General features: G+C 44.6%; 5 protein-coding genes and 1 non-coding gene across 11 annotated transcripts; 5 read left to right on the plus strand and 1 right to left on the minus strand.

The window, feature by feature from the left end:
• The first annotated feature begins 92 nt into the window (after positions 1–92).
• Positions 93–6,829, plus strand: rangap1a (RAN GTPase activating protein 1a). Of its 4 annotated transcripts, none has more exons than XM_052048220.1 (16): positions 93–232; positions 1,930–2,049; positions 2,177–2,304; positions 2,444–2,503; positions 2,577–2,756; positions 2,844–2,978; positions 3,161–3,319; positions 3,454–3,567; positions 3,864–3,963; positions 4,106–4,190; positions 4,298–4,508; positions 4,583–4,699; positions 4,984–5,089; positions 5,494–5,579; positions 5,682–5,803; positions 6,236–6,829. In XM_052048220.1, the coding sequence occupies exons 1-16, from the start codon at positions 160–162 to the stop codon at positions 6,315–6,317; spliced, it is 1,878 nt and encodes a 625-aa protein (XP_051904180.1). In that variant the 5' UTR covers positions 93–159; the 3' UTR covers positions 6,318–6,829. The 4 variants fall into 4 exon arrangements, with proteins under 4 accessions (XP_051904180.1, XP_051904181.1, XP_051904182.1 ...); XM_052048221.1 differs by having other exon boundaries at positions 94–232; positions 5,682–5,846; XM_052048222.1 differs by lacking the exon at positions 93–232 and adding an exon at positions 572–703.
• Positions 6,830–6,885: 56 nt separating this feature from the next.
• On the plus strand, positions 6,886–11,021 carry chadla (chondroadherin-like a). Of its 2 annotated transcripts, XM_052048218.1 has the most exons (11): positions 6,886–7,221; positions 7,398–7,556; positions 7,872–8,066; positions 8,141–8,296; positions 8,462–8,607; positions 8,769–9,007; positions 9,078–9,340; positions 9,414–9,750; positions 9,851–10,203; positions 10,355–10,521; positions 10,684–11,021. In XM_052048218.1, exons 2-11 carry the CDS (start codon positions 7,398–7,400, stop codon positions 11,003–11,005), a joined length of 2,337 nt encoding a protein of 778 aa, XP_051904178.1. In that variant the 5' UTR covers positions 6,886–7,221; the 3' UTR covers positions 11,006–11,021. The 2 variants fall into 2 exon arrangements, with proteins under 2 accessions (XP_051904178.1, XP_051904179.1); XM_052048219.1 differs by lacking the exon at positions 6,886–7,221 and having other exon boundaries at positions 7,433–7,556; positions 7,671–8,066.
• A 312-nt stretch (positions 11,022–11,333) lies between these two features.
• trnaq-cug (transfer RNA glutamine (anticodon CUG)) lies at positions 11,334–11,405 on the plus strand. The gene has a single exon. It is a non-coding gene; the product is annotated as a tRNA-Gln (tRNA).
• Positions 11,406–11,655: 250 nt separating this feature from the next.
• rbx1 (ring-box 1, E3 ubiquitin protein ligase) lies at positions 11,656–13,147 on the plus strand. Its single transcript, XM_052048200.1, has 5 exons — positions 11,656–11,816; positions 12,176–12,254; positions 12,564–12,634; positions 12,772–12,857; positions 12,941–13,147. Exons 1-5 carry the CDS (start codon positions 11,739–11,741, stop codon positions 12,951–12,953), a joined length of 327 nt encoding a protein of 108 aa, XP_051904160.1. The 5' UTR covers positions 11,656–11,738; the 3' UTR covers positions 12,954–13,147.
• An 86-nt stretch (positions 13,148–13,233) lies between these two features.
• On the minus strand, positions 13,234–17,914 carry st13 (ST13 Hsp70 interacting protein). Its single transcript, XM_052048199.1, has 13 exons — positions 17,767–17,914; positions 17,253–17,387; positions 16,346–16,394; positions 15,978–16,071; positions 15,681–15,754; positions 15,532–15,598; positions 15,239–15,323; positions 15,046–15,156; positions 14,759–14,861; positions 14,398–14,514; positions 14,270–14,321; positions 13,895–14,004; positions 13,234–13,794 (listed from the first exon to the last, which is right to left on the minus strand). The coding sequence occupies exons 2-13, from the start codon at positions 17,360–17,362 to the stop codon at positions 13,657–13,659; spliced, it is 1,110 nt and encodes a 369-aa protein (XP_051904159.1). The 5' UTR covers positions 17,363–17,387; positions 17,767–17,914; the 3' UTR covers positions 13,234–13,656.
• A 52-nt stretch (positions 17,915–17,966) lies between these two features.
• Positions 17,967–22,575, plus strand: xpnpep3 (X-prolyl aminopeptidase 3, mitochondrial). 2 transcript variants are annotated; one of them, XM_052048198.1, is made up of 12 exons: positions 17,967–18,092; positions 18,255–18,367; positions 18,642–18,764; positions 19,206–19,393; positions 19,833–20,052; positions 20,556–20,740; positions 20,814–20,876; positions 21,086–21,199; positions 21,434–21,519; positions 21,613–21,796; positions 21,900–22,020; positions 22,203–22,575. In XM_052048198.1, the coding sequence occupies exons 2-12, from the start codon at positions 18,301–18,303 to the stop codon at positions 22,367–22,369; spliced, it is 1,518 nt and encodes a 505-aa protein (XP_051904158.1). In that variant the 5' UTR covers positions 17,967–18,092; positions 18,255–18,300; the 3' UTR covers positions 22,370–22,575. The 2 variants fall into 2 exon arrangements, with proteins under 2 accessions (XP_051904158.1, XP_051904157.1); XM_052048197.1 differs by lacking the exon at positions 17,967–18,092 and adding an exon at positions 18,109–18,163.
• Positions 22,576–22,596: the final 21 nt, after the last annotated feature.

Genomic DNA, 22,596 nt, shown 5'->3' on the forward strand with positions numbered 1-22,596 from the left:
AGTCAGAATCTTGCCAACCTTATTTTTTCTTTCTTCATTGGCCCTAATCCTCTTCCGTACTCTCAGTGTTGGACGGGACATTTATTTTTTGGGGCAGTTTGATCATGAAACGGTGCGTCACTGCCTAGCACAAGTTAAAACCCACTTACCTTCCTTTAAATGGGGAAGTTCATTGATCCGCAGCCTAAATGGTGTGATGAGCGAGCAGGACGAGACAGAAAGACTTCCAGCGGTGAGTGTCTTGCCTCGGCGTACAATAAACCACAAAGACCGCGAGCACATATGATAACACAGACGGTTACATTGCTTTCGATTTCTTGAAACTCCACATCACGTGACTTTGGTCAACTTCTTAGCAAGGTAAATCGCGATTGGCTGTCGTAGAAATCGCGAGAAGCCGTCAAATGACTCAATCTGATTTACCTCTGTAGTGGTCATCAGTCAGTAAATACTGCAGATTTTTCAGATACATTCGGGAGGTTTGAGTCTGCACATTGCATGTCCGTCCTAAGAATAATTGGTTTTGGGGAGCGTTACAGAGGCATTTGAACACGCCTGTGTAGGCTAGTGAACTACAATTCCCTTGACCAGCAACTCTTTAGTCGTCAAGTAGTGTTTTGTGCTGTGCTGAACTGTCGTTTGAACGTCGGAAACGAGCGGGAGCGTGAACGCGACGGCATTCATTGAAGACTGCGGCGGTCGGGTAATTTTGCGATTAATTTCGTTGGTATAAGAACAAACTTAGTTTCATATTTGACTTTTCTCAGTTCGCCGTGGACCTTAACTGTAGCTGGTCAGTCCCGTGCTGTTCAGTGACCAGAGGCCGAACCGCGTTCCGATTAATACAGTACAACTGGCAAGATTAACTTGGCCGTTCTATATCGTCCACGACACACAAAAGTGTAGGTTTTTAAATATTTAGACAAATGCTTAGTTGCTGAGAATTTTTACTGACTGCCGCGGTTCAAAGGCAACTGTATATCCTCCTGACTGGGTTTTAAAGTTCTCTATCCATCAAGTTAGCATCAGATGGCTAATACTAGCCAGAGGTCGCCTGTTGGAAATGACTACATCATGAAAATTCAGTACTGTACTTAATGATAGACTTTACACAGATGTGATTTGGAAGACCGTATCGGTATATATTTTGTATTTTTGATACCAAATTGCTGATTAATTGTAATGTGATAACTTACCGATCGATCAATTACGTCATTGACCGAATCTGCAAAGTAAGACATTACAGCAAACACAATCTCTCTCACTCAGGGACCTTCTGTGCTGTCATTGTTTATAATGCAAGGTTTCTACATAACGGTAATGTTGCACAGTTTCTATTGGTAAAGCTGTCCCACCTGATTCGTGAACTTGCCTAGGTGCATCAGTTCTCCTCTAAACAAACGAGACAGCAAATGCCAGAACTGTCATGCTCTTTTTGGTTGCACAAAGCCCATTCTCAATAGCTATCATTACATCAGCACACATTCAGAGAGACAACTGTTGCAAGTACCGGTACTTATATAAAAGGGGTCAGCAATCTGGCCCCCAACACATCGTAAATGGACCAGAAAGAAGCTCATGTTTTGGTTGTAATTAGGTGCTTTAACGTCACCATTGTAAGGCTATGTTGTAAATTGCCTGTAGATGTCATCTTCTGAACACATTTTCATTTACGCAAACAATGAGTGCGTTTTGTGCAGGGATAATTTCTGCAACAAATATCACAAAGACAAGATGCCATCGTGTCATCGGTTAAAATGACAAAGCAGAGAATCATGCAGTCTGCAGTCAGACGATGTTTATTAATTCTTGGTCAGCCGTTATAGCATATGCTGCACTTATGTCGATTACAAGTAATAAAAATCTTTGACGGTTTTGTGAACTGACCTAGGGAAAAAAAGAAAATCATGACTGTTGTTTTATCCCCAGGTAACGTCATGGCGACAGACCTTGTTTCACAGTTGGCCGACTCCTTGGCCAAAGCCAAAGTTGAAGAAGGAGAGCTGAGTTACAAAGGACAATGTAGAAAGCTCGATGATTCTAAATCAGGTGAGATGGTGACGTTTCCTTTCTTTCAGCCAAAAATTGGATAGAAACACCTTTTAGTCTTGTATGTTTTTAAAAATATGTTGTTTTGCATTTTTTTTGTCTGTCCTAACCGTTTACAACATTGAAGTTGAAGAGATTGTGAAGGAGATCGAGAACTTTGAAGGCCTCCAAGCTCTGCGATTGGAGGGGAACACAGTCGGTGTTGAGGCTGCAAAAGCCATCGCCAAGGCCCTTGAGACAAAGAGCCAGTTCAAGGTTTCATGCGTATACTTTCTATATATTTCTCTACACTTTAATTTGCATCTTTAAGACGTTTGGTTTTGTTGTACACTACACTGAAGGTGATTTGAGATGTCAAAAAGAAAATAAGAAATAAATACTTTGTTTCTTTCAGCGCTGTTACTGGAGTGACATGTTTACCGGCCGCCTCCGCTCTGAGATCCCGCCTGCTTTGGTAACGGTGTTGTCCTCCCTGGTTGTTCTGGACTACTACAAGTTCGTAATATTTTTCTCTCTTTCTGTCAAAGAATTCACTGGGTGATGCTCTAACGCTGGCAGGTGCCAAGCTGACGGTTTTAGATCTGAGTGACAACGCCTTCGGTCCAGATGGGGTGAAGGGCATTGAGCGGTTGCTCAAAAGCTCCTCCTGCTACACACTGCAGGAACTACGACTCAACAACTGCGGCATGGGCATCGGAGGCGGGAAGGTAAAGCATGTGAAAATTGTCCTCCAGTGATACTTACTTTACACAAACAATATTTCCTATAGGATCGTTCTATTCTGCACTTTTCAGATCTTGGCCGCGTCACTGATCGAGTGCCATAAAAAGTCGAGCGCAGAAGGTCCTCCCCTAAGCCTGAAAGTGTTTGTCGCCGGGAGGAATCGTCTGGAGAATGACGGAGCCACAGCCCTCGCTCAAGCTTTCCAGGTAGAGAGGTTAAACAGACAATTGGACTTTCAATAGATGGAGAAGCCAGAACGGCTGCCCTCCAAATCATTTTGTTTTGGGGGGTGCGGGGCACGCTTTCCTTTTAGTGACAAAAATAATTGCTCCTTTTTGTTCTCTCCTCTTGTATAAGTGGAACTCAGATCTCATTCTTGTGTTTGTAGTTAATGGGCAGCCTGGAGGAGATCCACATGCCCCAGAATGGCATCAACCATCCGGGCGTCAAAGCCCTGGCGACCGCTGTACAGCACAATCCAAACCTGCGCACCCTCAATCTCAATGACAACACCTTCACCGAGAAGGGTGCTGTTGCCATGGCTCAGGTATGATTCTGAAGTAGAATAAGTAAATAATAAAGATATTATTCTGAAAAAAGGCCATCACCAACCGATCAGTCTTACACGATAGGGTTGACAAAAATTTTCCTTGCTGTGCTCAAACTTGCTGCCATTCGCAGGCCCTGAAACATTTACGAAGCATCCAGGTGATAAACTTTGGCGACTGTTTGGTGCGGCCAGTTGGAGCCACGGCCATTGCTGAAACCGTTTCGGAAGGACTGCCGATTTTGAAGGTGAGTGCTCATTTGCCTGTCATCAGCTACAATCTGTGAGACTGGCATGATCGAAATCAATTCTCGAAAACAGAAATGCAAATATATTGTCGTCTGGATCAGGTTGTCCAGGTTTATTCCAGATTCGCCGGGTTTTGTTCAGTTTTCAGCTAAATGGCAATCACGGGTGTCCAAATAAGGGCATTATCAATGATGATTGACATGTATATATTTTGTGAGACTATTGAGTGCACTCTGGTTATTGGAGAGTCCTTTCTCTCCCCCTTGACATGTGTTTTCTCTCTGGCCAAAATCAGGAACTTAATTTGTCGTTTGGAGAGATAACTGAAGAAGCCGCACTGGCGGTGGCCCGTGCAGTCAAGAACAAGAATCAGCTGGAAAAACTGGATTTAAATGGTGAAGAACAGCAAGATTTCTAATTCCCTCATCACTCACCCGTTATGGAGTCAATAAAACCAAACATGCACAAGCCGAGCCCACAATGGGATTACCGGTAAATAAATGAGCGTAAAGACTATAATATTGCATGCTTTTGCAGGTAACTGTCTTGGAGAGGACGGCTGCAAAGCTCTGAGAGATTTCATGGAAGACATCAGCATGGGCGAGCTTCTGGCATCGCTCAGGTAGCGGCGGCATCTCTTCACTTTTGAGGCAACATCCAGTACATTTGCGCTTTTGCATGGTCGTAACGCAAGGCGCTCCATGATCCAAATCGTTGTTTTTCGTTTAGTGATGATGAGGGTGAACCAGGAGATGATGACGAGGACGACGATGAAGATGAAGACGACGACGACGACGATGAGGAGGATGATGACGAGGAGGTAGATGAAGAGGAAGTTGAGGAGGAGGAGGAGGAAGAAGAAGATGATGATGATGATGATGATGATGATGATGACGACGAGGAAGAAGAAGAGGAGCAAGATTTCAAGACTGGCAGCAAGGCAATCCTCACAAAGACTTGAATCATTCACAAGATGTGTTGCTTTAACTGAGCGCTCCCCCTTTGCACTTGTAGTTTTCCACACCGCCATCAGCGCCGCGACCACCCGATGTCTCATCCTTTCTCAGCTTTCCGTCGCCCGACAAACTGCTGAAGCTGGGGGCCAAAAGAGCAACACTGATTGAGCAGCAGGTACGGGACTGGATAATCTCATGGTCTTAATAAATGTTGAAGGTTTAAAATGACAGCAGTACTTGAATTGCGAGCCGTTTACCTTGGAAATGTTTTGACTTTATTCATGCATCCTAATTCCTCTATTAAACAAATCACTTTCTGGTCACACGTATGACCTCTCCTCAACCACGTGGGATACATTAAAATCATCTTCGACCTTGCATTTCTCGTTTTTCACACACTTTACAAGTAATTCAAGACTTGCATGGGGATAAATTCCTTCCTCCTCCCTTTGTGGCAAGGTGGATGTGTCCGATGCAAAGAAAACAGCTGAAGCCTTTCTTAAAATTGCATCTGTGTACAAAGAGGACAATAATGACGTGAAGAATGCAGTTTTGGAAAGTGTTGGTGAGTTTTTTTTTGTGAATTACTTCCTGTTACCTTTCAGTCGCCTTTTGTTATTATGTATTGCATGTTTCGTAGGGCTGGGCAGTGTGGCTAAAAAAATGTATAAGTATCGGTCTCAAAATGTTTTCTACGGGCTTGTATTTTTTTAAATGAATTAAATATCCCTTTATTTGTGGAGCTCAGACATTGAAGGTGTGAGCCGTTCCATTACACCGGTTATTTTTTAATTTTACAGTCATATTTCCGTATCAAATTCCACATTTGTGTACGGTAGTTCCTTACTTCCTTTCCAGTTTATGCAGCAGGCATGCAAGACGAAATGCTCAATTGGAATTGCCTCATATATTTAAAAGAGAATGCCACTGAGTTTTTAATCATCTTTTTGTCCCCCTCCCCATTTGCAGATGCCCTTCTTCGGAAAGCCTTTTCTTCATCCGTCCAAGGCTATAATTTTGTGTCCTCTTTGCTAGTCCTGCTGGGTCTTATTAAGGTGAGCAGAAAGTGACTCCCTTTACCTCTCTGTACTTAGCCTTTTTTTTTTCTTCTTCTTCATCCTCTTTTCTTTTCTCTCCAACCATGTTGTCATCTCAAGAGCGAGGATAAGTTGAAGCCCGTGTCGGTTGTAGCCGGTCACCTGCAGGCCTTGGAGCACGCCGTTCGACAGGACTACTTCCCCAAAGAGAGCGTGGCCGTGCTGGAGGCCTTCATGTCCCGGTAAGGGCGTGACAGAATGAGCCAAACAGCGGGCAGCTTACAGGTATAAAACATCGCACGATACTTGTTTTTTTTTTTTTCTTCTTTTTTTTGGGGGGGGGGGGCGCTCAACATGTGCCCACTCCTAAAGCTGCCCAACAAAACAGGCTCAACTAAGCAAAATGCCACAGGCATGTTAAGACAGAACTTCTTCAAGTTGTGGGGCGGGGGGGGGGGGGGGTCATATGTCTCCTTTGAAAATAAAATTTAAATCGACAAATTTCCTTCAAGCATTAACTAAGACTAAGGAAAGCAGGTCTCTATAATTTACGGTACCATCCAAATAACATTTTGAAGGTTGTGTGGTTGTGACATTTCAGCACGATCGGCCATTTTGTCATTTGTCCGACCGTATGCAAGTGCACGTCCACGAGAGATGTTTGTCATCCCTAGAAACAACAAGGCTTTGGAGTCCTGTGGCTCTTCTCTACACAAGCTTCAGTCCACCTTACAGAGGATCCGCACAGAGAGCTGAAGACTGCGAATGAACAAACAAACAGCTTTGACGGACCTCTGAGAACCTCCATACATTTGCTCCAATTTGAGTCAAGGATGCATCTTCTTCGTCCAAATAACTGCATTTCTTTGAAAAAGGACGCTTGTTGATCTGTGCGCTTGGACATGCAGTACTTTGTTGCATAACACCTTGATAATGATCCTCTTTGGAACTGCTGACGTCTTAAAAATATTAAATACAACATTTTAAGATGGTCGGGTGGCATTCACCTGCTGGCTCTACACAACACAATATATTGTACTATGTTCTTAATGACTTCATTTTAGGCTTTTGTACATTTTTGTTATCAAAATTTACTTTTTTTTTTAAACTCTTGTTCTTGAAGTTCAATGTGTGTAATGTGTACTATGAATGAGCTGCTAAATATAAAAGTAAAGGTTAACTACAAAAGGGATGTATTGTATTTTCTGGCTTGAGTCACAGGCTTGTTATGGCTCTGCATTGTTAAAATAAATTCAGTTGTCATCTTGTTTGGATGGCTTGTGCCTTATTCAGATCATTTTCCCGTTTGTAGTCTATCCGGTAACAGTTTTTTTGTTGTTGTTGTTTTGAGAAATTGTAAATGCAATTTCAAATCCATTTGACCGGCCATGCTTAATGTGCAAATTCCTTGCAGCATCTCCAAGTAACTGGGCAGAAAATGTAAAACCAAGGTGTTAATTTACAGATGGGGGTGCCGGGATCAGGGGTCACGAGAGGAAGAATTTACCAAAGACTCGTTTATCCATTGCACTCCAGACTCCGCTGAACAACGCCGGGCGTAGTTGTTGAAGCTGCTGGCAATTTCACTTAGATTTCTTTTTCTTCGTTTTTGTGACTACATTCAAGTCAAAGACAAAAAAAAGTTGACTTCTGCGTGAAGGTAAGATATTTTGTTATTTCAAATTCCACAGTGAGCCAACGTGGTGACATCAATTGAATCAAACGGTTACAAAGATAAAAATGTGTCAGAATGTTTTGATATGAACCCAAGTGGAGGGTACATTTATTTAAAAGTGCTTTGCAGTCAATTTAAATTCGAACGTCTCCCTTGCGCAGATGCTTGTCCTCCCCGCTGCGGTTTTAGTGGCGACCCTTGCGGTCATATCAAACGTGGAAGCGGCCAAGTGTCCTCGAGTGTGCAGTTGTGACAGTGCCAAGCTCACCGTGGCCTGCGTCGGCAAGAACCTTACTGGCGTCCCCCCGACGATTGACGAGGTCAGAAATCGATGTCTACCTGGCTACAACCTCACACGACTGCTCTTCTGCTTTGAAGAGGCATTCCAATGCGTCCTATTGGAATCTATGGTCTTTATCACGTTTTTACTGCAGTGTGAGATGTATTAAAATGCTGTCGGTGTCAAACAAAAGGCCCGGGGGACCTGTTCCGGTCCTTTCCATCCTTTTATGTGTCTCACTAAAACAAACCGACATACTACATGTGATATGAAGGCTCGATGATTTCGACCTACTGTAATAAACATCAACTCTGGCATGATTTTTCTCTCGCTCGATGTAATGGTGCGTACACAGATCACAGTCAAATTGGACCTGAGGAATAACAACCTGCAGGTGCTCCAAAGAGGAGGATTTGTGCACACCCCTTTCCTCACCCACCTCAATCTACAGCGATGCAACATCGTCAAGGTGAAGGAGGGAGCTTTCCGCACGCTGGACCGCGTGCTCTCCCTTAACCTGGCCCACAACAAAATTGACATCCTCTACCAGGCGAGAAACTCAACCGAAACGTCCACCGTGTCGCTGTGCTCTTGGGAACAATTTCCTTCCTCCACACTTGTTAGGAGTCTTTCGATGGGCTCTCGTCTTTGAAGGAGCTTCGTCTGGACCACAACCGTGTTGAGGAGATCCAACCTGGAGCCTTCTTGCAGCTCGGTTCACTCAACACGCTGGCTCTCATCCACAACCAGCTGGTGTACATCCCCAACATGGCCTTTCAGGTATGATAGATGACGACCTGTCTTCTGGTTCCATTGTGACACAACCACCAAAATGCAAAAGTCCACCGTCGCATCTCTGTACCAAAACGTCGTGGTTGTCTGTTAATGAGCTGCATTCACATCAATGCCTCACCTCCCACCCTGCGCCCGTTTTGCCTCTCTTAGGGCCTGCAACACATCAAGTGGCTTCGTCTCAGCCACAACACCATCAACAACTTGGCTCCCGAGGCATTCGCAAGCTTGTTCACCCTCACCCGCCTCAGTCTAGACCACAATGAGCTGCAGTTCTTCCCCACTCAGGCTATGACCAGGTAGGAGCTTTTTAATATAGCCATGACCGTAATTGTCATTGCTGACTGACACCCTGCGCTTGAGATGCAGCAGATATTCTGGACTTTCTCCTCCTTCCACAGTCCAAATCACCTTATTAGTTTGATTGAGACATTCTTGTTGATTGTCTTCTCCACTGCAGACTCAAGGAAGTCACACACCTGGACATGAGCCACAACCGCATGATCTACCTCGGCGAAGAGTCCGTCTCCATGGCAAAGCTCACACACTTGTACCTCAGCCACATGTCTCTTCAGGACCTGTCAGATCAGGCTTTGTCAGAAGCCCCTCTGCTCTCCCACTTGGACCTGAGTCACAACCAGCTTCGTTACCTGGAGCCTCTTGCGGGCCCCAGAAACCTCGCCAGCCTCAACCTCACTGGTAAGCGGAGCTCTTACATTTGAATGTGAATGAGTGTTTACATTTTGCACGACTTTTTTTTTTCTTGAAGCCAACCCCATCCACTGTAGCTGCTACATGAGGTCCCTAAGGAACTGGGCGAGCGTCGGCGGTGTCAAGCTGCTGGGAACCTGCGCAGGACCCCCTCACCTGTCCGAAGAGCCGCTCGGCGCCGTGGCGGCCGTGGACATGCGTTGCCGCAGCAGGGGGGACCCGCTGAAGGACGACTTGGAGGAGGAAGCCATTGCCGTCGGCAGCCCGCCGACAGCCAAACCCAAACGGAACGTCAAGTGTCCGGTGAACTGTGACTGTCACGTAAGTTCGGATTGTTCCGCGGACAATTCGACTCAACGACACTATAATAAATATTGGTTCATCAACCTTTTAGATCGAAGCACAGCACGCCACGTGTGAGAACCGAGGTCACACCAAAATTCCGAGAGGTTTCCCTGCCAAAACTCAACTACTGGACCTTCGTAGTAACCACTTCCACAACCTTCCCCCCAACAGTTTTCCAACCGCCGGCCAAGTTGTTTCCCTTCACTTGGAATTCTGCAAAATTCGTGAGATCGAAGGTGGCGCATTCCGAGGAATGAAAAACCTGTTTTATCTGTATCTGTCTGACAACGACCTCACATCCTTGGGCCCTGAAACGTTCACTGGAGCGCCAGCGCTCAGCTACCTCTACCTGGAGGGGAATCGTTTGGCAAAGTTTCCCGGTTCAGGTCAGTTGGACCGGAAACATTGGCTCAAATGAATTAAAATCATACGTGATGCAATGGACAAGGAATGACGATATTTGACGTGTGTTCAATTCTCCCGCAGCTCTGCAACTCTTACCAAATCTGTTTGCGTTACACCTGGAACGCAACGCCATTTTAAAACTGGAAACCGCAGGTCTGCTCTCCGCTGTAACTCCCAAACTAAGAGAACTCTACTTGACCAATAACACCATACGCACAATTGCCAAGGGCGCTTTGGACTCTGCCTTCCTTGGTAAACTTCACCTGGATTCAAATAAGCTGACAAACATTCCGACTGATGCGATATCCAAAGCCACCAGTCTGGAGGAACTCAACCTGTCTCAAAACCGGATTCTCTCAGTGGGACCAAACGCATTCCGGCCAATATCGCAAAGTCTGAAGTGGCTGTATATGGATCAGATGGGCACCGAGAAGGTAAAAAGTGAATGATGCTTGAGCATTTTCTACAGCATGTTATGCTGTTTTACATTTTCTTGTCACTTGTAATAATGACACCAAGCTGTTTAGTAAATTGTGGCATTGTGCACATTATTGTATAATTCAATTAAATGACACTGATGTGCAGATGTCTCGGGACGCTCTGGCCGGGCTTGGTCCAGGACTAAAGGCTCTTACGTTGAGAGGAAACCAGCTAAAGGCGCTTCCTGACTTGGGGTCTCTCACGGGCTTGGAGGTGTTTGACCTTCAAGACAATCCTCTGCTGTGTGACTGTACTTTGCTGCCGCTGCGCAGGTCAGTGAACACTTCTCCTCAGAATAATGGGTTTGTAATCAATTTGCAAAAACATGTCAGATTACTTGAGGACAATATAACATAAGATGCTCAATTCAATTTCTGTTTTCATTTATGTGATAGATCATTTACTTTGATGCTGTTTCTTGATTTCTGCACCAGGTGGATGGAGAAAGTGAATTTTGAGGTGGCGGCTACCTGTGGTCTCCCTTATAAGCTTAAGGGGCAGAAAGTCCGGGATCTGGAGTTATTTAAGTCCTGTCCGGAAAACACCTCCAACTCAGACAGAAAGCTTGTGGTTGTTGCAGCCCGTTCTCATGTAAAAGCCAAGGAACCCAAACTCAACCTAGTGAAAGCTTCTGGGGTCAAGACCAGCTCGGGAAGGAACAACAACACAAAACAACTAAAGCCAACAAAGAAAAAGCCTCAAAGGAAACCAGTTGTACCAACGGTGACCAAAAAGAAGAAAGTCATAAAAACATAAAACATATTATCAGATGGGCTAGCCGCTAGATTTTCTTTTTTTTTTTTGCAATTGGTTCATTAGTGAGACTATCTAAAAATGTTTGTCACAAAAAATACTGACTGTATGCAATGCACTGTTTGTTTCTGGAGTAAATAAATGCAAAACACACTAATGTCAGACCTTTTTTATTGCAGACCAGATGGTTTCCCTCCAGGGCCATTAGGGCTAAATATGAACTCCCCAATTCACTTCAGCGTATTTCTTGGACAACAAGATCGCAGCCATTTCAAAAAATAACTAATAAATTCCCGATGTTATAAATGTCAATAAGCGATTTAAGACGCATGGTTCCATGGTGTAATGGTTAGCACTCTGGACTCTGAATCCAGCGATCCGAGTTCAAATCTCGGTGGAACCTGAATTTTCTTCCTATTCCTAACTTTCCTTTTTAACGTTTTGGCTCATAAATATTTGTTACTTAATTCGATTAGTTGTCACGTCAATGAAAAAAAAATGTTGACTGAGTATAACCACACAAAAAGCTCGACTTTTTTTTTTTTTACTAAAACGGGTGCTCAAATCATGCCTGCGTAGAAAGTTCAAAACAATGAACGCGTACTATATGACAATCGCTACTTTGTAACAATTTCTGACGTTTCAAAACGTGTGTTGTTCATTCCTTTCGGGATTGTACTGCACCGGAAGTAGTCTCGAGCTGAATCACGTTCACTAATATTTTGTCAAATTCAAGATGGCAGCGGCGATGGACGTAGACGCACCTAGCTGCTCCAGTAGCGGAGCAAGCAAGAAGCGATTTGAGGTTAAGAAGGTATGGTTTCGTGAGTTTATTCGGGTGGATAAACGACACTGTTTTCCCCATGGATCAACACGCTAGCTAATTGCCATCAATTAGCATGTTAAGTTGTTAAGTGCACAGCGGCTTAGTTGGCTTGCGGTTAGCTTGCTTCAAGCGACGTGAATTTTCTCTTATAGTTTACGATAAACTTGTAGTTTTGTTCACTACAGTTTTTGTGGACAAGACATCCCGTATGCGATACATATATATTCGTCAGTTTACGTGGAGCGAAACCGACACGTTTGCTTTAAATGATTTTGGAGCTTCTTAATAAAATGTTGATTGTTTAATTTGCTGTGCTGTACTAACGGTTGTTTTATTTCCCCCACTAGTGGAATGCCGTGGCACTGTGGGCCTGGGACATTGTTGTGGATAACTGTGCTATATGTCGAAACCACATCATGGATCTTTGTAAGTTCACATACATACTCACTGCAGTTGTTTTGAGGTTCAACTGTGGACGTGTGACAGAATTAGCTTATATTTTGCCGCTGATGTCCAGTTGAACGAATCACTATCAATATCTGAAACAATTCATCTGAGAACCAAGCAGCATACCACTTGTCTGACATGTTAATGGCAGATGCATATGTCATCAGACAAATGCACAATGACATTTGTGAATAAAAGGGATTAGAAATATCCCAGGAACATGGACATTAACCTTTCATTCTTAAAGATGTAATTTGCATAAATATGTGTGACTTGTTTCTCCATCAGGTATAGAGTGCCAGGCCAACCAAGCTTCTGCCACATCTGAGGAGTGCACAGTCGCCTGGGGTGTCTGCAATGTGAGTTTGACCGAAGAAACCTGATATTCTACCTGCAGAAAAATCTATAGAATCCTCATTGGGTGATGTTTTTAATGAGGACACTGACACTTTAACGTTGCGATGCTCATGTGTACATTTGTCTTTGTCATCCCCAGCATGCCTTCCACTTCCACTGTATTTCTCGCTGGCTCAAAACTCGACAGGTCTGCCCTCTCGACAACAGAGAGTGGGAGTTCCAAAAGTGAGTAAATTAGGGATTTAGAATTTCACGTTGCTTAAATGTTTTGGAATGTCAATTTAATGTCCTCTTTTTTTTCCCCACAGGTATGGACACTAGCCGGAGATGTTCACTTCCTCCTGTTTTTGTTTAGGTCTTACCCACAATGCATCTCTTCCCTTTCACCTTATTGTAATCTGTTGTTTCTACACTTTTTTTGTTTCAAATAAACGTAATATGACAGAACAGATGGAAGTAAAACCTTTTTTCGAATGCTTAAAAGTAATGTTAAAAATAAAGTGATGACCATTAAAGCCGATTTGAATGAATTTATGTAAGACGATTAAGGATGATTTGGGTTTGCAGAGGGCACTTGCTGTTTGAAAGAAACAATGTCACATGCCTTTTAGAAACAAGCTTTATTAACCATTTTTCTTAACTAGGTCAGACTTCATACCTTTTTTTTTTAATGACCACAGCATTGGTTTGGTTCCCACATCCCAACAAACCCTCACTGTTGTTTAATTGACTGTAAAAATGTGTTAGCAAGTGCAGGAGCTCTCAGATTACAAATGCAAGAAACCTCAATTCTGTGGTTCATTGCCAGCTAAGTTAACGGTCTCAGAAACCTCCCCGATTGCTTTTAGTACTGATTAAATAGCTTTGATTTGAATTCAACCCCAGCTCCTCTTAAAAACAAGCAGATTAAGTGACCAACTGAAAAGGTTTGATATGCGCATCATAGGTTTTACTGAAAGCCCTCAACAAGATCGCCGCAGCGAACAAAATCCTCGCCTCATCTCTGGTCTGGCCCCCCCCCCGTCTACGGCTGAGGGGCAGCGCCCCCAAACTTTGAGCTCAGCTTGGTGACGAGCGCCATGATCTTGGGGTTGCTTTGGTACTTGGTGATGTTCGCTGGGTTCTGAGCCACATCCTGTAAGGCGGCCATCACCTCCGGGTCCTGTCGGAAAATTGGATCACTACTGTTGTAATATTCGAGCGACGCCAAAGGCTCATCATCACGTTAGTATTCAAGCAGCCCTCGGGGAACAGCGAGTCACCTGCATGGCGGTGAGCAGCTCGGGATCCTGCAGGAGGTCATTGAGACCGGGCATGCCGGCGGCTCCGCCTGGGAACCCGCCGGGGAATCCACCAGGGAATCCCGCGCCACCTGTGTCAAACCACTCATTTGGAATCACATCCTAAATATTTCCTCCACAGGCCAAACGCCCAAACACTTTATGCATGGTGAGCGTTGTATGTAACAGTACGCAGGAGGAATCAATCACCAAGAGCGACACTTCATTTGTTGAGCTACAGTACATTAATAAAACGTGCATCAACTTCAAATGCGCCGATAATACAAACAGTTTCAGAACCAAGTGGAAGAATTATCGTTTCAAAAAAAGTGCAGCAGCTACATTTTTCATTCCCACCTGGGAAGAATCCTGCTCCTCCTGCCCCTGGCCCTCCTCTGGCTTCCTCTCCCTGTAGGGACGTGAATTGCTAGGTATCAAAACATCACCTTCACGGAGGCGTTTAATTTCTTGACCAAATAACTCACCTTCTGAGCCCGAGCGTGCTCTTCCCTTGCCTTCTTGATACGCTCTTGTTTCTCCCTGATCTCCCTCTCTTCCCTCTTTCGTTCATATTTGCGCCTGTGCTCAATGATTCTGGTAGCCTGTGATGACAAGAGACAGGGTCCAAACCCAAACGGCAGATCGACGCCGCAGCCAGCGACTCCGTTCTGAACTTGAACTGTGTGAAGACGCGGCTGCTATACTGAGAAGGTTAGCCGTCAAAATAGGAATAGAAATTGTGCTTTTCAGTGTCAAATATTTTTACTTCACCAACCAACCACTAAGTGTCCATGAAAAACTTTTTTTTTTTGGGAGCGGCGTCATATGAACATGCTTCTATCTGACCTTCGGTTGAACCTCCTTAAGCAGTGCGCCAGCATCCTCATCATAATCCAGTCTACATGTTGTGGCCAGATCCCGGGCGGCCTCCTCCCAGTGGCCAAGCAGCCTGAAACGAATAAAACGAATATTGCAAATCGTTCTCCACCTTGTGCACACTGATTTTGAAAGGGCAGATCCAAAGAATTTAGGACTGCAGTGCTGCTGCATTTTCAGCTTTTTGAACCAACACCATCACGAACCAAAACCACAATGTCAATTAGAACTGAACATTATTGTCGAAAAAAAGGTACTTGTGAGCTTTTCCCCTCCACTTGTAAGGCTGCGCCGAGTCCGGGTTGATCTTGATGGCTCGATCACAGTCTCTTATGGCTGCGTTGGGTTTCAGCATCTTAACGTAAACGCTAACAAAGAAGATAGCACACGAGTAGCATCTCAAATTGTCCCCGGGGAACGACTTGAATCGTGGGATGCGAGAATTCTCACCTTGCCCTCTTTGCATACATGATGGCCACGCAGGGGTTCAGCTTGATGGCTTCGGTGAAAAGATCCAGAGCTTTCTGTAGGTCTCCTACAAGAGACGGACGGCAAACGGCTTTTCAGGAGCGTCGAACTGTGCCAAGGCACAATAGCGACGCTCCATTCCTCCTGCCTTCATTAGCGGCGAGTGTAAACACTGCGGCTTTGTGCAAAATGTCTTCCCCTCCAACTCTGTCGTGGGTCTGCCATTTTGTTTCGCATTTTGAAAGTGCAGTGAACCCAAATTAATGTTGACGAACCTTCTCCAAGAGCATCGATGGCTTCCATCTTCTTGTCATTGGCCATGTCCATCATCTCTTCCGTCACCTGAGTGAAGGCGCGCAACACACTTCATTTTCATAACTGAAATGCAAGTTTGTGTGCATATTTGCCCAGGAGTGCATTTCACCTCAACATTATCCGGATCTCCCATTTCCTGTGGCTCGTCCGTGTCTGGTTCAATGACACCCTCAAGATCCATTTCTGAAAAAGCAGAATGCGGAACTGTACTGTGTTTCTTTTCAAGGGACACTTCTTATGAAGTGAAGTCTTGCACGAGAGTTATTACATCAAACGTGCAGCATGTCTAACTACATCGTAGTCCTTCAAGCATCAAAATTAGAAAGGCTCATGATGAATGAATAACATAGCAAGGTAGCTATAAAAAAATAAAAAGGAACCCGGATCATGCTGGTCAAATAATTACCAAGTTCACTCTCCTCGCTCTCAGATGGCATGGGAGGCTCAGGCTCAGTTGGGGAAGCCGTCGATGTCGGAGGAGGACCACAAGGACATTCGCCCTACAATTATGAATCCAAACAAACCTCCATTAAATAATCTCATTATTATTTTTACATAAAACCTTTAGACAAAATCAATCTTACTCTGGATTATTGCTATGTTGCTTATATGCTTGATCGTCACAAGAGAACTATTGTTTTCTATAGTGATGGTCGTAGTACTTGTCGACTCATACACATTTATCTTGTTAAGAAACAAAATAAAAAGTATCAAAATCAAACTATGAACAGTGGGCAAGTGATCAAATTAAATTATTATCGATTAGTGCATTACCTGGCAATGACCTTTGGGGGAGGATTGGGAAGGTATCTTTGCACCCATGCTGCAGAGTGGACAACATTCTTGTGAGCCAGATGAAATTAAATGCAAAACATGTCATTGTCCGCAAAACATTTTCCCCATTAAATGAAAGTTGTTCCAAACTGTGCATCTAAATTACACACAATATGAGGCAACCTTTTAGAGATTGTTCATAAGGTGCTAAAATAGTTGTTTGTTCCAGTACTTTTTGCACAACACGGCTGCGGAACAGCAGAATTCATGAACATTTCCAAGAATGACCTCTTCAATCCAGCTCTGGTCCTGGAGGGCCACTGTCCTGCCTGTTTTCCATCTCTCTGGGCTGCAACACACCCGATTCAGATGATCAGCTCATCAGCCAGCTCTGAAGCAGCATTAGAACAATCCTGATTATTTGAATCAGGTGTGTTGCTCCTGGGGGAGCTGGAAAACAGGCAGGAGAGGGGCCCTTGAGGACCGACTTTGGACACCCCTGGTCTAAGACATGCATCGTTCACATTTCATGTGTTGGGGGGGGCGGTTCAAGTAATACTTCCAATTCAACAATGGCATGTATTGGTCAATTCGTGGATCAAATCCCTGCTGTGAATTTTGCCGGGTCTGCTCAGTAGTGCAAGTAATTCCCTTCACTTAAAATCATACATAATTGCCTTTGAAAAGACTCAATATTTTTCAACAAACTCATGCTGGTTTAACTAGTTTTTCAAGTTGCCTGGACCTGACAAGCACGTTTGTTTTTGGATGTGAGGGTATATATTTGTGTGTGTTAGTAACATATTGACTGACCAACATATCGAAATAAAAACACAGCATCTGCGACTCAGAACACCCACGGAAACAAACTGTAGTCACTTCTCAGCTTTTATGGGGCGCAACAGACCTCTGCAACCAGGTCCGGAAGAAAGCCATCTCGGGAAGTTGCAGGACGGCGGGATTGGACTCGCATAGTTGCACGAAGCCCTTCAACTCTGTCACTTTTCGAGAGTCCATGCTTCTCTGTCACGTCCAACACGCACTGCGTGGCATCATAAAAACAAACCACTCAGAAGTTCACCAAAGTTTAAGCACCCTGCCCGTTTACCGTTACATAGCTTAGCAGTTACATGCTAACTTGCATGAACGAGATGCATGCTTATTTATTTATGTCCGCACGCATTTTGTGAGGAATGATTCCAAATGATCACAATAACTCAAAAAACAAAAACGAAGCCGTTTGTGTCGCGAGACACCGATAACGGCAGTAGAACGAAACAGAAGTTTCGAGAAACATGAACCCCATTTGACGCATGATCCCGTCGGAAATGTTAGCATACTGCAATATTTACCACAGTTGAAAGAAAAACAAGATTGTACGTTAAAGCGTTGAGTTTACTAATAATAAAAAAGAAACGCACCTGTGCAAGGGCTCGTAGATTCAACACAAAAGGTGAGAAAGCTGAAGGTAGAAGTCGATATTTTACGTCGCGAATCTGCTTCTTTGGAGCAGGCGTCTTTCCTGTCTTTTCATTCAGGCACTAAATAAGACACCCAGCAGATAAACAAGATATCTAATAGTTTTGCCCTGGTTTTTGTCTTACAGGCATTACAGTGAAGACTCGAGCGCAGTAATATTTGTCATGGAAGCACGAAACGAGTTGTGTTGCAGAGTGATGACGTAAGGAGAGACTGACCAATCGTAGCAATGCATGCTGGTTCTAGCATCCCCAAGGCAAAAGTCAGGGTATAATTGTTGATTATTACCAATGCTTTAGCAACCCGGCTAGTAAGTTGACAAGTGACATCTTTTTAATTGTACTTGAGTTCTGTAGTGCATTTCGACTTTGTCAGGTTGTTGGCTATTGGCAATAAATATTCTATGTTAGACAACTTCTCTGTTCCTCAGCACTGTAGAAAACGGCATGTGTCCGTGACCTGTGTCAGCGACGACGATGTCCTCGGGAGGCAGTGTGCTCAGGGCTGCTGTCACACTACTACCAAGAACAAGCCGGAGCCGAGGTGATCTTAACCCCCTTCCCCTCCAATACACTAAAAGCGAATTTTGAAAGGTAGCCCACGGAACACCAGCTTGCAAAACAAAACTGGTGGCCCTTCACGCACCCAAGAATTAGCTCTCACTTTTCAAAAGGGTGGTGACCCCTGTTATATCTTTTTTTGTTTGTCGGTGAGATGTGTGCCTCGGTCACAACTGCGTTTCACCAAGCCTTGATTGACCTGAACATTGGTATTTATATAATAAGTAAACCTGATGGTGTTGTGTTCCTCTTCGTAGGATATTTGTGGTGTCCATGCAGGAACATTTCTGTGAAACCGGGAGATCTGAAACCAAAGACGGTTCCTGCTCGCTACCTTGGCCAACCAAGCCCTTTTACTCATCCCCACCTCATCAAACATGGTATCATTTATGTTGTTCTAGTTTATCATTACATACAAATATGTCACATGTCCAGTAGTATTTTTTTAAAGGAAAAAAAAACAACAGCAAATGTAGAAGATCAATAGATTTAGGCTATATAGCATGTTTACTACTGTATCTAATATGCTAGATTCACATTTCCCTTCCAACAGTAGTGCTTTGAATTGCATAGGCAATAAAAATTCCGACATTGATCAACATAATAGCTTGGAATATTTTAATGTGTCTGGTCTTTTTGCCTAACCAGTAAATAAATGGCATCCCTCCATTCACTTGGAATAAGCGCATACAGATTTGAAACATCTGAGATGATCAGGGCAACATTTGAATCTTAGAAAATGAGAATGATCCAGCAACAGAGGTGTGTTTTTTCTTCTGTTTCCTGGCTTCAGTCAGTCAACTGTGCTCTTTGATTCTCAGGTGAGGTGACGCCTGGCCTGAGCCAAACTGAATATGAACTCCGTCGCCACAGACTGGCTTCACTCATTGAGGCCAAGTCGGACAAGCTCGGACCATTTGCCTCGTCCGACACTCATGTGCTCATCGTTTTGTCCTATCCGACCCGCTACATGACTAATGACATCCCTTATCCTTTCCACCAGAACCAAGTGAGCTTGCATTCATCGTTATGTTAAAATGATGGTCTCTGAACAGGTTTTGTGACAGACGCTGAGGTCTGGTACAATATGCTGACATGATGTCACACACGACTTTAAAGATTTGTGCAATGATAAAGATGTGCTTTTGCTGGTAGATTTCCCATTCGTATGGTATCTGGCACCTTTGACTTCAGAGGCTCCATGTCAGGATCCATGGCATCCATATATTCAAATATGAGCCTTTTAAAGATAGACTGAACCAAAATATGTATGCAACACTTTTGTTTTTGCTTGCATTTTTTTGGGCGAGCTGGGCTTTCTCTACAGACTCAGAAGGCCATTTCCCTCACATATTGTTCACAAATCTGTCAGAAGTGTGATATAGCTTTCAAATATGAGATTCAATGTTTTACTTTTGCCAATCATGCCCTTGCAAAACTTTGCCCAGGACTTCCTCTACCTGTGTGGCATCTTGGAGCCTGACAGCGCGTTGGTTCTGCATGGGAAAGGGCGACCGGACCAGGCCATCTTGTTTGTTCCTCGCAGAGACCCGGGCAGGGAGCTGTGGGATGGACCACGATCGGGGAAGGACGGAGCTGCGGCTTTGACTGGCATCGAGAGGGTTCATAGCACAGAAGAACTTGGTCTGGTGCTCAAAAGCCTCAAAGGTGGGCTGAATGTCATGTTGCAGAGACATTCTCTCAAATTCTCCTTCAAGCCAGTGATGAATGGAATTTAGCATTCTGGATGGTTGGAAGTAGCTGAAGTGTCGCTTTAAGTTGTTCGATCAAGCATCAGACTGATCAGTGTTTTACATTATTGAGAATTGCTGACATCTACTGTCAAGCCAGCCACGGACGATGCTGCCGAGTCGTGTTGGGCGGCATGCGTGGTTCCGCAGCAAGTTTTCACTCGCTACCGACCGTCTGCAACAAATGAAAGCTAGTTGCAAAAGTTTCCCTGTCTTTTGTGATTTGAATCATAGAAGCAAAATATTTTGTTCGCCCGCCACAGTGGGGTAAAAGTACACTTCCCACCTGTAGGGGGAGCTGTGGCTAAAAGCCATCTGGAGCCATTCTATTATCTACCCCTGCTTTTAACGGAGCTAATGAAGGCGTTTAAAGAAGCCACTGAACTCTATCCTTTCCTCTCTACTGCCATCTTCCACCAGGCTCTACGCTGTGGTATGATCATTCTCATCCATCCAACCCTCGGCTCCACCAGGCACATGTCAGTCCCGTCCTGGAGGCGGGGCCAATGCCGCGCCCCCTCAGTCCCCTCATTCACTCACTCAGGGCTCTGAAGAGCTCATCGGAGGTGGCCCTCATGCAGGAGGCAGGTCGCATCACAGCGCAGGTGGGTGTTTCAGTAAACGTGAGGTGATGTAGCTGCAGGGAAGCGTCTCATGCCAATTCAACTTTCCTTTCAGGCTTTCAGGAGGACGATGGCTCTGTCTCAAGGAGACGTGGATGAATCTGTACTCTTTGCTAAGGTAGTTTGCCCCGAAGCAAGAGGTTGGCGCTGGTGAATGTGGCACGACAAATTTATGTCTGTCCAATTTAACCAGAATTACACCATCGGTAGAAAAACACCAGTTACCCCATTCTCAGCGCTATATAAATAAAGATGTATTGCATTGTTTAGCCGAAAGGCTTTCCCAAACATGACCAAAATATGTAACGTTCATCATTTAATTTGCAGTTTGATTATGAGAGCCGGATCCAGGGTGCTAATTTCCTGGCCTATCCGCCCGTGGTGGCTGGAGGGAATCGTGCCAATACTCTGCACTACATCAACAACAACCAAGTCATTAAGGTATGGTGCCAATGCATGAAAAATTAGGCCCACAAGCTAATAATGCCATCTTAAATAATAAGGGGGGGGGGGAACGACACCTCTGGAAATGAGGGGAATAAGTCCAATGTGTTAGAGTGACTCGTATTTATTCGGCACTTTATTAGGTTTCTGTATGTAGGCGTGTAATTATTTTTTTTTTTTAACTTTGAGGTGGCTGCTTTATATACGTCAACCTTTATTGCTCTCGCTCAGGACGGTGAAATGGTGCTTCTCGACGGCGGCTGTGAATATTTTGGTTATGCCAGCGACGTAACCCGGACGTGGCCGGTAAATGGGAAGTAAGTTGATAATCTCGAGTTCCAAATCAAAAAGAAACATTTTGCTGTTAATGGCATCTAATTCCGCCGTGTGCCTCTCCCTGTTCCTGCCAGATTTAGCGCTCCGCAGGCGGAACTTTATGAAGCCGTCCTGGAGGTGCAGCTCTCCTGTTTATCTCTGTGCTCGCCGGGTGTAAGTCTCGACCACATTTACAGTACCATGCTGGCCCTGTTGGCAAGACAGCTCAAGCGTCTCGGCGTCGTCAAGGCCGGTACCAGCGATGCGGATGTACTAAAGGTCAGTTTTGTTGGCGACCCAGTGAGCGAGTGTTTAGCGCATTCACCTCGCAGTGCAGAGGTACCGGGTTCGATTCCAGCTCCTTTTCGTCTCCTCTTCCCAGGCTGCAAGACGTTACTGCCCCCATCATGTTGGACATTACTTAGGCATGGATGTCCATGACACTCCCGAACTGTCCCGCTCGCAACCTCTCCAATCTGGAATGACCATCACAATAGAACCAGGTAAAACCACGATAAGAGCAACTTCCTCCTGGTTTTTTTTTCTCTGAGAGGTCTACCATCGTAATCTACTTTGTGTTTTTTTTAATGATGTCATCCAACACACACACACACACACTGCTCTGAAGCCACACCTATTTGAATGCTCCAGATGTATCTGCTTTTATGTGTTCTTCTTACCGCAGGTTTGTATATCGGCGAGGAAAATGAGCATGCCCCAGAGTGTTTCCGCGGCATGGGTATCCGGATCGAGGATGATGTGTTAATTCGAGACAAGGGGGGGCCCTTAATTCTTTCCTCTGATGCCCCAAAGACCATTGCTGCTGTAGAGCTGGCTTGTGCCCAAAGGTAGGGCAGGAGGGCACATGGCCCTGATGGGAGACGTTTGTTGTTCTCCATTTCTCAGCTGTCTCCATGGTGATGGAAGAAGATGGTGGCACTCCATAGAACTTGTGGACTCATCACACCGATCGATTTTAATGAAAGAAAGATTAATTACAGCACGAGTATATTGGCAAACCAAGAAAACCTCAATGAGTTGTAAAAACTAATATTTGGGATGTTGCTTTTTATTTCTGG

The sequence above is a fragment of the Hippocampus zosterae genome, chromosome 17 (assembly GCF_025434085.1).
Source record: "Hippocampus zosterae strain Florida chromosome 17, ASM2543408v3, whole genome shotgun sequence".
NCBI classification, from domain to species: Eukaryota; Metazoa; Chordata; class Actinopteri; order Syngnathiformes; family Syngnathidae; genus Hippocampus; species Hippocampus zosterae.